The sequence below is a fragment of the Fundulus heteroclitus genome, chromosome 11 (assembly GCF_011125445.2).
Source record: "Fundulus heteroclitus isolate FHET01 chromosome 11, MU-UCD_Fhet_4.1, whole genome shotgun sequence".
Lineage (NCBI taxonomy): Eukaryota > Metazoa > Chordata > Actinopteri > Cyprinodontiformes > Fundulidae > Fundulus > Fundulus heteroclitus.
In genome coordinates, this window is record NC_046371.1 from 25364714 (window position 1) to 25378695 (window position 13982).

The 13982-nt window shown below is 39.8% G+C and overlaps 1 protein-coding gene and 1 long non-coding RNA gene across 3 annotated transcripts; one reads left to right on the top strand and one right to left on the bottom strand.

Annotated features, from left to right (window-relative positions):
• Positions 1 to 1485: 1485 nt before the first annotated feature.
• Positions 1486 to 7037, top strand: gltpd2 (glycolipid transfer protein domain containing 2). Of its 2 annotated transcripts, none has more exons than XM_021318826.2 (4): positions 1486 to 2292; positions 4560 to 4618; positions 4753 to 4979; positions 6146 to 7037. In XM_021318826.2, the coding sequence occupies exons 1-4, from the start codon at positions 2223 to 2225 to the stop codon at positions 6762 to 6764; spliced, it is 975 nt and encodes a 324-aa protein (XP_021174501.2). In that variant the 5' UTR covers positions 1486 to 2222; the 3' UTR covers positions 6765 to 7037. The 2 variants fall into 2 exon arrangements, with proteins under 2 accessions (XP_021174501.2, XP_012722616.2); XM_012867162.3 differs by having other exon boundaries at positions 4795 to 4979.
• A 3563-nt stretch (positions 7038 to 10600) lies between these two features.
• LOC118564569 lies at positions 10601 to 13954 on the bottom strand. The gene is made up of 2 exons (XR_004931939.1): positions 12163 to 13954; positions 10601 to 12112 (listed from the first exon to the last, which is right to left on the bottom strand). It is a non-coding gene; the product is annotated as an uncharacterized LOC118564569 (long non-coding RNA).
• Positions 13955 to 13982: the final 28 nt, after the last annotated feature.

Here is a 13982-nt window from a genome sequence, read left to right on the forward strand (position 1 = left end):
GTGATAATTTAGTTCTAATTAAAAATAAAAAAAAGTCTCTAGCTGCATCAGCCATCAATAGTATTCTTGAATTGCAGTTGTGGGCCTTAAAAAATCAGGCCGCACTTTGGACACCCCTGATGTAGGGGTATTACTAAAAAGGGAGCTGAAAACAAATGTGTGCCACACTTGTTTGTATATGATAAGGTGTTGAAAACCATGTACCATTTTCAATACCTGCTCAATCCTTGGCAGGGGGCTGGTGCCTGGGCCGGACACTGGACAGGTCACCGGTCCCTTACAGGGCAACTCAGACAGCAACCAGCTCAAACATGCCCACACACCTACGCCCTCCTAAGGACAATTTAGAGAAGTAGTTTGACATTCTTGTTTTTTTTAACAGTGGGAGGAAGCCAGGGTACCCAGCATAACCCGCTCATGCAGAAAGACCCCAGAGTGAGATTCGAACATGGGACTTTATTGCTGCAAGGCAACAGTGCTGAAGCCTGGGCTGCACAGGTCTGCAGCCCGGCCTGCATATTCTTTCCACTAAATCCAAAGAAATTACTTTGAAACATTTAGCAGTACTGTGACAAAATGTGAAGAAGCTCTGTGTGAAGAATTACTTTTGCAAGGCAACGTATACTAGAGCATGCGACTCTATGACTGCACACTGTTAGACCGAAACAAAGTAATTATATGGCTACTGAGGGTAGTTTGTAGCCTCTTCATGTTAGATAAGAGTTTTAATGTAATGAGGGGAATACACAGGCAGGCCTCAGTTGTAAAGATAAAAAAAAAAAAATTACAATGTTTTTATGACTTCTGTTCACGAAACCTGACTCAAAAGCTTTAAGTCGTTACAACTGCAGGCTGAAAATGTAACAAAACCTCGAACACGACGGGGAAGATTCTGCACACCTGCCTCTTCAAAATGCTCTCACTTGCGGAGGCATCGTGTTTGTGAAGTAGTGATGTGAAGCCAAATACCTAAAGCTTGTGAATGAGTCCTTTCAGCCCCTTTTTCATCAGGTAGTGCCTGTTTCAGATCGGATCATCCACTGGCTGAACTGAATAAAGGCCCTGTGACCAGCCCCCCCCCCTCCAACCCACCAACACACACACACACACGGTCTTGTAATGAATGGCCCGGCTTTCACTTTATTTCCCGCTCCTTTGCTGGAAAATACCATTGTTAAGCCCTTCTTCATGAGCGCCCACGTGGTGCAGCTTGAGCGTTGGGGTTCAATGTCTGTTTCGCTCCCTCTGGACGCCACTGACCCAGCCAATCAGTGAAATGTTTCCAGGAGAGGCGATAATCACATGAAGGCCATTTATGAGCCAAATTAGTGTTTATCAACATGATTTATAGACCTTAGACTTTAGCTAAAGGAGATCGTGTCACATTTCTTAGTTCACAGGTCAAACTTTTCTTTATCAAACATTAAAGACAAGTAGAGCTAGATTTGATTTCACAGGATCATTCCGTATTTTGTGGATCTACATGTTTACATTTGCACTGTTTGACATTGTGCGTCTCCAAAGGGAGGTTCTGTGGAGCTGGAAATATATTTATAAGACGTTCTAACCTAAGTTTAGATGACTTTAAGACGTCTTATGCTCATAACCCAAGAGGTTTTGCGGCTCTGTTTGTGTGTTAGAGCTATTGTGGCCCCCTTTTATGGCTTGTGTGAATTAGTTTTGACGTGACAAGGGAGAGAAGGGAGGGGGCAGGGGTGGTGGGAGGAGAAGCGAGGGAGCGAGCATTTCGCTGCTCACCAGGAATATGTGAGCATACAAAGAAGATGACTCCTCAGCAGAGAGGTCACTGTCGGACGAGCTGAGCTGGCTTTGCTTTATCAGCTCCCGGCTGATCTCTGGACTCTCAGATTGAGCAACTCACCAAGAGACTGGCAGCTAAAAAAAAAAAAAAAAAAAATCACACAGAGAAAGAGCCCGGACAGAGTGAGGAGACAAATTATACAGAAGAAAAATATGTAGGAAAAGCCAAATGGAGCAAGCACGGAGGATTTGGAGGTGCAATGACTGAGTGAAGCTTTTATTTAAAGTTTTGAGTTAGAGCATGATAGGTTTCCCAGGACAAAGGGGGGTCAGTGGAAGGGGTCCGGTGACAGCCAGCGCGAGGGCACAAGCCCTCATGTGAAACACGGAGGAATTAAACGGTAAACAGCAGTGAAAAAGCAAAAAGCGGCAGACTGGCAGGCCCCAAACGTCACGTCAGGATGGGTGTGAAACGCAAGGCGGCTGCGGCTATCTTGGTCCTGCTACTGTGCCTCGGCTCGCTGTGGATACGTGAGTATGTTTGTGTGCGGTGTCAGCTTGCTACTAGTAGTTTTAATTAATCTGCTCTGCTTGGAGGGCATTTGGTTCAGATCAGGAATGTTTCACATGGTGCAGATTCTGACACACTGGTCACAGAAGTTGCGTTTTGTTTTTTTTTTTCTGAAAAAGCGACTACTTTCTTAACAATAATGAATCTGAATGATTCCGATGTGTCTTTTTAACCTAATCTTGAAGGTTTTGACTTTGATGTACCAAGATGTTTCTTCACACAAATGTCTCGTATTGTACAATTTATAATGTTACAGGTGAAAAAAAGAAAAGCTTTACTATTATGAAAAAACTTCTTAGTTTTAGTTTTGAATGTAAAGAACTATCAGATAATGTATGAATCCACCATTATGAACAAATAGTCAATGTAATAATTACCACAAAGTTTAAACTGAGACCATCTACTCCTGTATGGATTAAGAGCTGATCCTGTTTTCCTGATGTAAGCTGGGACAGTCACCGCCGCTACACTTTCATATTAACTCAATTTACGAAAAAAAGTTTAGCGCTGATTTGGCTCCCGGGTCCAAGAATTAATTGAATGCTTTCATATTTACTTTGACCCGATGGCATCACGTTTCATGGGAGCAATTTTCTCAATCAAATTGATTCATATAGATACAGTGTAACAGACAGACTCAAACAGTACAGGACTCTTATCAACTTTTCACATTTCATCACATTAAAACAAGAATGTATTTAATGTAGATGTACTTTATTGGGCATTTATATACCAACAGGTATGTATGCCACACATTTATTTATATATTATATATATATATATATATATTTATATATATATATATATATATATATATATATATATATATATATCCTTTCTGCTTCGAATATGACAAAATGTGAAAAGGTTTTTGAAGTACGTATAAATACTTTTGCAATGTACTATAAAAACCTTGATTTTAATATTTCTCATAACCATTTTTTTTTATTTTGTGACCCTATATTTAGGCATGTGCAGGTTATTCCAGTGTTGACGTGATTTAACAAGCAGTATGTGTGCAGACGGGGTCACTGGGTTTGCCGAGTCACAGACAAACTGAAGGAGTCAGAATAAATCTGTCTCGTTAGTTTACAATATAATATGATACTTTCAATAAAATGCTTGCCTTGCATACTACTGAGTGAAAATATGATTCTAGATTACAATTCAAAAATATTCACACCATTTACACCATTTTTCAGTTCACATTTTTATTTAAACAACAACAAAAAAAAACACTTGTGTGTATTTTTGTATAGCCCTCCTTAGTCAATACATTTTAGAAGCAGCATTTTGTGCTATTGCAGCTTCAGGCCTTTTGGGCACATGTCTCTGTTTTTCTTTTGTATCTAATGATGAACGTTTCCCCTTTATGTCTTTGCAAAGTAAGTGGAGACCATCCATGATCAGCATTTTTTCCTAACTGATTCTCAATTGGCCAGCACATGAACATCTGGCTGTGTATTCAGGGTCCTTCTCCTGCTCGCAGATTAACCTCTGCCACAATCACAAGTCTTGTGCATCATCTTAAAGGTCCTCCACTAGGATTGATCTGTGTTTAGCTCCCTCCACCAACTCTAAGCAACCTTCTTGCCCCAGCTGAAGAAATGCAACCCCACAACATGGTGCTGCCACCACCGTGCTGTAGAATGGTGATGTGTTCAGGGTCATTTGGCCAAAAATGTAAATGCTGGTGTTAGCTGACCAGATCACCTTCTTTCATTTGTCTGCTGTGAAGGATTTTTATCCCACATTGCACTGTCTCTTTATGTTTTTTTTTGTTTTTTTGTTTTTTTTCCCCCCAGTGTCCTGTCTAGCAATGTGGCAATAAAAATTGATATCTTAATGCCAAATAGAGCTCGACAGATTTTACTTTCACAAGTGGAGCAAACAGCTTTCGCCATAATGCTCCGCTTGATTTGTGCATGTAAATAGCTTTATTGTGATTCCTGCAGGGAGAATCTGTCTCTTTATGTTAATGTTGGCTGCAGCAGGCAGTATTTTTCTTGAATAAACTCATCTTTAAAAGGTCACGACCTGCTGAACAGGTTGAAAGATTTCCTTTTGGGAAGCAGAGCTACAGTAACCACACTTGTTGCAACTTCAAGGCTTGGAAAAAAAATGCTACACTTTCACTACTGGGAATTTTTCTTGTAAATGATGCTTTTGACGAGGTCGTTGCTGATACTGTATGGCGTGTTCATGTTTTTCCAATGTCTTGCTGCAGAGGGCGGTTTGGATTACCACTGGGATTCCTGTTTAAAAGGCTACAATCAGGGTAACAAGGTAAAAAAAAAACACACAGGTTATGTACAGTGGAAATAATCAGGCTGCTAACCCACTATGGGGTTGATTTTGTGAGGCAGATGGAAAGTGAATGAATAAATCACATGAGCTTTTCCTTTCTTTGTCCCCTGTTGATTAACCGCCGACCCAACAACACACCCCACCCCCGACTCCAGGATCAGCTTCACCACCCGTCCAACAGCAGCGAGGCAGACGAGACTAAGGGCCCGCCTGTGCTCTCGCTGTGCCCCGGCCAGAACTTCCAGGTGTCAGTGTTGGTCTCCCACCTGCTGGCTGCCCGGGCGTACACCTCTGATGTGCTGCTGCAGCCATATCTGTCCAGCTGGGACGAGCTCATAAAGTAAGAGCGTGGGTTAAAGTAGCATCATGGAGACAGATACAGTGCCTTTCAAGTACTTACACCTCTTGAACCTTTGTAAAATTTCTGTGTGTTTAATTGGGATTCTATCATAAGGTGACAAAAATTCTTGCATAATTGTGACTTGGAAGGAAATTGATGCACGGTTTTTAAAATTGTTTAGAAATGATAATCTGAAAAGTGAGGCGTGTATTTGTTTTAAGCACCCATCACTCCCCCGAACAGCCTTGAGAAGTCACCTAATTTGTGAATTAATTCAACCAGTGCAAAACAAAAAGAGCAAAAAAAAAAAAAAAAAAAAAGGTGGGGGGAGGCGTCACTCAGGGTCAGGTTATTAAACAATATCCCAAGCTTTAATAATCTTACAGAGCACTGATCAGTCTATCATTATAGAATAAAACCATTACAAACTTAGCAAGGGATAAAGCACAAATCAGAGAAGCAGCCTAATGGTCGTCGGTAACTCTGGAGGAGCTGTTTAGATTCACAGCTCAGGTGGGATAATCTATCAGTTGCGCATTTCTTAAATCTAGCATTTATTGACAAGGGTTGAGAAAAAGAAAACATAAGCCATCTGGTTCACAGTTTGCCTCAAGCCAAGTGGGGGGGGACACAGTATACTTCTGGAAGAACGTGATATGGCCAGATTCCACCAAAAATCAGACCTATTGGCCCACATGCAACATGCTATGTCTGCAGGAAAATGATCACTGTCCATTATTCTAAGCTCACCAGCCCCGCAATGAAATATTGTCGACTCTGATGTACAAATATCCTGGAAACATGTCCCAAAACACTTCTGGGGCATGTTTCTAAGAGGCGGTCCTATTTCAGCAGGCAGTGATTCTACAAAGTACAGAGGACTGAGCACATATGCATGCTACAGTTTTTAAGATTTTGATTTCTAACAGTTTTAAACCATGCGACACGTTCCTTCCATTTCTTGACTATGCAACAGCTTTTATTCGTCCGTTACCTAAAATCCCAATTAAATACGTAGATGCTTCTGGTTTTGGGAACACAACATGAAAAATGTCAAGAGACATAAAACCTTCTACCAGGAGCTGTGCCTTTGGAATAGTGGAGGAGAATGAAGCCCTTTCTGGCTCTGAAAGAGGATTCTTTCTGTTCTTTTGTCATTGTTCCAGGTTCATGGAGTCTCTGGGCTCCATGGTTAGTCTGATATCAAAAGAGATAGAGACTAAGACCTCCATAATCCGGCAACTGGCCCTGATGTCTGAGAGGGGCCCCGAGGCGGAGTTTGACCCGGACATGGAGTCGGGACACTCTGTAAACACAAACCTTGGGGGGGGAAATGTTGTGGGGACTCTGCAGGGTAAAGGAGCCTACAACTCTGTGCGCTCAATGATTTGGACAGAGCTTAATCGAGGCATAGTTGATTTCCAGCGCCAGACGGACTCTGGATGTCGGACCATCCTGCGACTGCACCGAGCTCTGCTCTGGCTGAAGCTCTTCCTGCAGAAGCTGGCAGAGACGCCGACGGCCGGACGGCTCAGGAGCCCCTCCGATCTCTGTCGAGAGGCCTACCAGAGCACCCTCGCTCACCACCACACTTGGTTTGTGCGCAGGGCTGCTGAGTTGGCCTTCATCGCCCTGCCGGAGCGGGGCTTCTTCTTCAGGCTGGTGTGTGTGCAGGGCCAGGAGGAGCTGAGCGTGGTGTTGACCAGAGTCGTTAATGCCATCGGAGAAATCTATGACAGGACACAGAAAGCACTGGAGGAGAACGGCATGCTGGACTTACCTTGAACTCAACCAAGCAAGAAGGAAACGTGTCAAAAACAGCTGAGCAGGCTATTTTTGAAGTCAAAACAAAAGAGCATCTTCTGCAGATCAAGATGCTGTCTTTTTTTTTTTTTTTTTTTTTTTTTTTTTTTTTACACCTTAGAGATAATTCAAGACAGCAGATGACATATGTTAGCTCACTTGATCTGGTGAAGACAGCTTTATAAAAGCATCTGCTCTACATGAGTCTCAAAGGAGGTAGGGTGTTGTGACTAAATCAGATTTAATGGCTCTTGTTTGTGCTTTTCTATGGATTAGATAATTACTGTCTGATTAAGTGAGAAAAAAAAATCCCTGCTCATGATTTTGCATGCCACCTCATAACTGGCTCAGTCCAGATGCCAACAGATTGCTGAAGGACCAATCTCTCAGGTCTCATATGAAACAATATGTGCTGAACATGGGACTGCGCGCTGCGTTTTAGAGTCTAATCTGAGTTTTGCTAAACGTTTTACAAAAAAGTGAACATTTCGTGTTGTAATTAGGAAAATGAAGATTTAATTAGATAAGAATAAAAAAGTATTTGCATATTTTTAAAAATAAATGGTAAGATTCCTGAACAGTTTGGAAAAGCATTGACTTTTGTATGTTATGAATAATAATCCAGGTCTGCATGAATATGGAAAAAAAGTTCCTTCCTTCCTTTCCCCATATTGTTTCTACTTCCTTTTCCTTTGTTTTTCCCTTCCTTCATTATTTTTTTCCTTCCTTCCTTAAAAGCGTAATTGTTGTTAAAACATCTGGCACAGATTCAGGCTGAAGTTTACTGTTTCCTCTAAAAATGGGCTGAAAGTGGAGAACAGTGTTGATCTGAATCAGGAAAAGTAATGACTTTCTACCCCGACACGCCGATCAGCAGTTGTAATGAGACAATCTATCCAGCAGGGGCTCCAGTTCTCTACTCCTGACTAATCTTTCCCATTCTCTCCGCTTGGTGGTTTAAATCCATCGTGACACTTACTTTTTGTGTATTTGACACAAAATAGGATTATGACATCTATATATATATTAAAAAAATTAAATAAGTGTTCTGCATATAGCTTTCTGAAAGAAAATGGACTGCCAGTAACATTCACGTGTCTACATCCTGCCATTTTAAAAACTCCAGATATCTCTAATGCTTTATAATCCTGGCCGCCTGCCTTCCCTGTGATACAGCTTGAAACCTTGGAGGAGGGGTGAAGGTCAGCAAGCAGAAAATGCACTTCGACCTACTGGTGAGAGACCAGTTTCAGAAGAATAAAGCTATTCTTTAGCATGATTTACATGAACCATGTGTAAGGTGCTTTCACTATGATCTTGTGTCAGACCGTGCGCCTGACCTTAAGCAGTTCTCCGTTAAGACATCCAGCCAGTGAGGGAACTTTGACTTTCACTATAACAATTTAGTTCAGAAAGTGTATATAACCCTCCCAGTTTCACACATTACATAGCGTCACAGGGTAAAAGTAAAGCTCTTAATCTCAAGGAGTCTTTTCCTGATTTAAAGGTATTTGTCTGTGTTTTTCAGCTGTGGTTCTATACAAGGGTTGTAAGCAGTCAATATATTATCTGAGGTTGGTTATCGTTTTGATGTCTTCATTTATTAGTATTATATTTCAGATCCTGATTGGTTGAAACAGGAAGCCGAAGCTAACGACGAGTCCAAGAGGGCCCAAGCCCCAACCCCTTAACTTCTTAAGGGGCGACAATGGTACAAGAGTTATGGAGTTCATCCTGCAATCAGCAGGTTGCCGGTTTGATCCCCTGCTCCGACCGTCTCAGTCATTGTGTCCTTGGGCAAGACACTTCACTTGCACTGCCTGCTGCCGGTGGTCAGAGGGCCCGGTGGCACTGATGTATGGCAGCCTCGCTTCTGTCAATCTGCCCCGATCTGTGGCTACTAACACAACTCACCACCGTGAATGGGTGAATGACTGTAGTCATAGAGTCATAGAGTAAAGCGCTTTGGGGTCGTCGGACTAGTTAAAGCGCTTTACAAGTACAAGCCATTTACCATTCTTTAAACAACTTTACCTTAAAAATGTCCTGGTGTTTTTTTTTTGACGAACCTTTAAACTGTTTTCATGCTCGCTTTTGACAACATTATTTCCACAACATCATGAAATAAGCGACAGCTCCTCACCCGTGATCTTTTTGTTTGACATGTATTGAGAAAGGAACATGTGAAGCATTGAGGCCAGAGTGACTGCCATTACTTCTGTTTAAATAAACGTGCAATGTAAATATGATGACAGGTTAAAGGTACAAAAACCCAGGACAGCATAAACTGCTATTATGTTTATGGTCGTGGTTCATCTTGGGCTTGCCATCGGGTTTAGTATCCGGAACCGACTAATTTGAATTTATATTAAAGGAAGACTACAGTTAAGGTATAAATCACATTCAAACTTAACATAACGTTTTGTGAAACATTGTGAAATATGGCTACAAAACAACTGCAATCTCAAAAACTAAGAACGGTTCATGCAAATACTACTTTCCACACCTTTGAAAGAGCGCCACGTTTGTGTCAGTCATTCATACGGAAGCTGATAAGTATATATGGAGGAAATTGACAATGGAGTTGGAGTGCGCTGCTGATTTTCCTGTGTGAAAAACAGACACTGTATGGTGTGTTACGTAACATATTTCTGTTTGGACTAACTGTGTGATATAAAAGTAAAGGCATCCTAAAAGCAAAAATGTCACAACAGCTTAAGTGAAAACAGCAGTGTTGAGTTCTACACCACCAGTACCTGCCGTTATCCTGACTTACTGAGATTATTGGTGCTGCACCATTCTCTTTCTCCATTTCCTGTGTATATATTCTGCAGCTTCGTTGGATGTTGCCATCAAACGCAAATGTGACATCGATTCAAAGGCTCATAAAATCACTCACTCAAGCTGCTGGTTTTGTGCCGTTCTCAGAACAGCCGGTAAATCAATCCTCTGGGTCCAACTATCAGCCAACATGGACATGCGGGCCCAATAAGAATTTTGCTCAATCATGATCTCATCTTAGAAATCACAATGGACTTTTTAGCATGGGACATTTGGGTTAATTTGAATGTTACTCATGTGGAATCCCATATGGGGCCTATTTCTTATCCCAATTTCAACCCAAATGGGCTCAAAAAGTAAATATTGTTTGTTAAATTAGAATTTCCACTAACTAAAGACACCAAGAGAGAAGCATCTACTGCAGATAAGATAATTGTCTGTAATTGTTTACCAAAGCTTTACTTCAAAACTCATTTACCACCTCTTTACAGTATATAGGAGAGGGCAACCCATGATATCCACTACAGCTATAGAACATTGAGATTAAATTGAGTGAGATTACGGATTATACTTACTTGAACCCACATACAACACTTGCTGACGCCTTCTTCTTTCACTTGCAATTATGTTACTATAGTCATATTCAATAAATTAGAACATGCATTTCCAAGAGGCTTGTTTGACAGATTCAAAGCATCTTTTGAAAAAACAAAAAAACTTTAAACCGGTATTAAACATTCTTTTTATAAGGTCCCCATGTCTGCATGAAAAAGTTTGCTTTTTTATTGTTATGATGCAATATTCTAATCTTAAATACTATGTTTTTATTAGCTGGAGGTGGAATAAAAATCACAATTAGCAGAAATAATAGCATCATGTGTTTCCCTTAGGAAACTGAGTTATATATATTTTATTGATTACTGTATATCATCATTTGTCAATATGCAGAAAATCATCTGATCATCTCATAAAATAAACCAAACACTTGAGTCAAAATTACTTAGAATTGAGATGCAAGAAGCAAAATCAAGTGTGAGTTCCTTTAAATTACATTTATTAATTTATTTATTTGATCTTGATTTGAACATGGACAAAAATAGACATAGGGTAAGAGCCAAAAATAAGGATCCAGGATATTTTATTTATTTGCTTCGGTAGGTATTTTTAACAAGTTTCATAAATGTGTATTTTAGGACAATCCTTTGAGCCACAATCATAAGCAACAGTGCAACTTTAAGAAGATATGTGTGGGTAATAATGATATTTCTTGTATTTATTCACTGTTTAAAACATTAACCTCTCTCCCGACACTTACCGCTGGGAAGCTTTGCAGTTTCTGAAAGTGCTTTCAAGTCCTGTTAGAACTTTGATTGAGAGCTTTAAGAGCTCATTTCTATTCAATAAAAGGAAAAAAGAACAGATCCAAATGATGATAAAAACATGAAAACCATACTGCAAGTCTAAACAAACTACTGGCATTTTGCCTTTTTGTTTAACTAAATAATAAACCCCCATCATGTAGCTTTCGTGCCTCAATACAGTCCAAGCGTTACATTCTCTTCTCTTTACAGCAAAAATAGTCTTTCATACACAAATCATTTTATTGTTTCATTTTTTATATATATATTTTGCACGCATAATTGTGTGAACATCTTCCTTCTTTCTCTCTTGCGCTTGATTAGACCAAATGTTGTCACGACTTTTCCTCTAAACAAGCACACATCTGCACAGGAGAGAAATATATATATATATATATTGCTTTCTGATAACGTCTCCAAATTAGTACAGAAAAGATAAAGGGATAAAATGAGACAGCAGGAAAGAACATTCTGAGCAACTGGAGAACAAAGATGTCTGTCCACCAGGAGGCACTGTTATGCTGCAGGGAAATACTGTATTTTCCACTTGTGTGCGTTTTTTATTATTATTGTGTAACAGGACAGAGGGGCTTTAGGATTCTGTTGGTGAGATTTTTTCTGAGATCTGCAGATGAGGCTCTATCAGAGCTGCAAAAACAAAAATGATGTGTGAATTACCATTATTATCTTTGGCAGAAGACGCGGTGTTCAAGTATGAATGACAGGAAAAGAACGTGAAACACCTGGCTGAGGCCAGATGTTTGGATGGGTTTTCCGGGTTGAGTTTGATGCAGGTTTTGAAAGTATGGAAAAGCTAGAATGAGAATGGCGTTCTGAAGAAGCGAACCGGCCGTTTGATGCTCAGAGCATGAACGACAAAGTAGGGTAAAGAAGTTCAGCGTGCCTGCTTTGGATTAGCTGACCAGATTAAGAGATTACAATGAAATTAAGTAAGCGCTGAAAGCAGGCCAGAAGAGGAGTGTGCATGTGAACCTGCCAGTGAAGTCCCAAAAAGCTAAAAGGGAAGAGCCTGTAAGAGCAAATCATTCTGAATTAGGATCTTGGATAAAGATTTGTCGTTCATGTTCGATCTCTGCTTGTAAACTCTCGGATTGGTTGTTGTGTTTACAAAATGCATGAAACAGCACAGCACTGGAGCTGACTTCCAATTCAGCAACATGGTGAAGGATTCTTTGACTCTGCAATCTGAACTAAATCAGATCAGTTAAAATCTATAATACCTAGAAAATCAGAATTGGACCCAAATACAACGCCTTTAAATCCCAATTTGTGATCAGTAATAACTCCATTTTATAAAACCAAAACAGCCGTGTGCACAACTAAACCAGTTTAAAACACAGGTGTAAAATAATATAAATTCCAAAAGGGGAATGAAACAGCTTTTGAATTTAAGAATGAGCGCGTATTTATCTGTTACTAACTCAAAAAACAAAATAATCAATAATAAAAACTTTCTGTTCTGATGTGGCAAATCAAAAATCAAATTTATTAAATTGAATAGCATTTAATCTGGGAAGGTCACTTTTTCCGTGCTCAATGTTTACTTTTCCTTGGGTATCGTAAAATCATCGGTGCAGATTTCTTACTCCTTCAGGAGAAGCCTTTCAAGTTGATTATGTTATCAAGAAACTTATATTTAAAAGCCCCTGACCCCTTCTTTCCTTGGGTATAAATAGGAGACGACACAGAGCTCCATTTCTCTAAGCCACTATTCAAAATGGGAAAGACAAGCATCCATACCATTTAAGTAAGGCTGATGATGAACTGTTCCACAAAAGTTAGGAAGTAGCTACAAGAAACTAGAACCTCACCTGAACTCACCCATATCAACAACGGGGATAAGGGGAAGCATCATATGGTCACCAAGTCTCTACGGCAATATCCTGTTTGTTTGTTTTATTTTAATAAAAAAAATTATGGCCAATGATTGTGGAGGGTGCTGTACATGACTGGATATGGTCATAGCTCAGGGAAACCAAGATTTAAAGTGTTACAGGCTCCTCAGAGTAGTAGATGTTTTATGCAGCTTAATGGGACAGCAGAGTGAATGTAGCTCCGGCACCAAACACAGGCATGATATATGACTTTAATGGTGGTGATACTGGTTAGAATGGTTTCAAATAACAGAGAATAAAACAAGAACAACAAAACAAAGGAGTAAATTAACATGCGGTCAGTGAAGTTCATTTAAACTCTCACTGGGTATTTTCTCACATAAGCTCAAAAGGATGTAAACTACATGCTCTGATGTTCCAGATGAATACTTTCAAAGTTGATCACGAGTATGATAGAGAAATAAGGAACAACAACAAAAAAAGATCTACATCCACCTCCAAAAAACAAAAAAAAACTGCCAGTGCTTTTATTAACTCAACTCAGCTTCACAAAAGAAGGAATAAAAAGCACACTTCCAGTGCAAGACAATGAAATAAAAATGTGACAATGACATCTATTCCTGGTATAAAGGAAATAGATGCAAAACACAACAACAACAAAAAGGGAGAAAGAAAACTAAATATTTCAGTTTTAATAAATAAATGAACAATGTACACACAAGACATATCGCTTTGGGCTCCCCTTTAGGAATGACACTGTACAGTGAGAGGAAGTGAAGCATTGCTAAAAAACTGAATATATGCTGTTAACCACTAAAATAAACTTGGACGACTTGGCTAGAAAAACCCCACAAGTTAGGAACCAATGAGCTAATCCTTTTTTACCTATTGAACAAGTCTAATACCATAAAAAGATTTTTGCAAAGATGTGTCCTATTATGATTCATTCATTCCTAAAAACCCTACCAGATATGATTCCGGCATGTTTTATTAGCAGCTGTTCTTAGTTCAAAGTTTAAACATCCAGCGTGAATGATCTGTAACAGGAGTCATCTGATGAATGGATGCACGCATTCACAACGTTATGCCTCTTAATGAATATTGCACATTGCATGCAACTTCCCGACCTACAATTAGAGATGGGATCTGTAAAGGAGATGCACACACTCGTACACACTAGCAAAAAAACAAAAAAACAAAAAAAA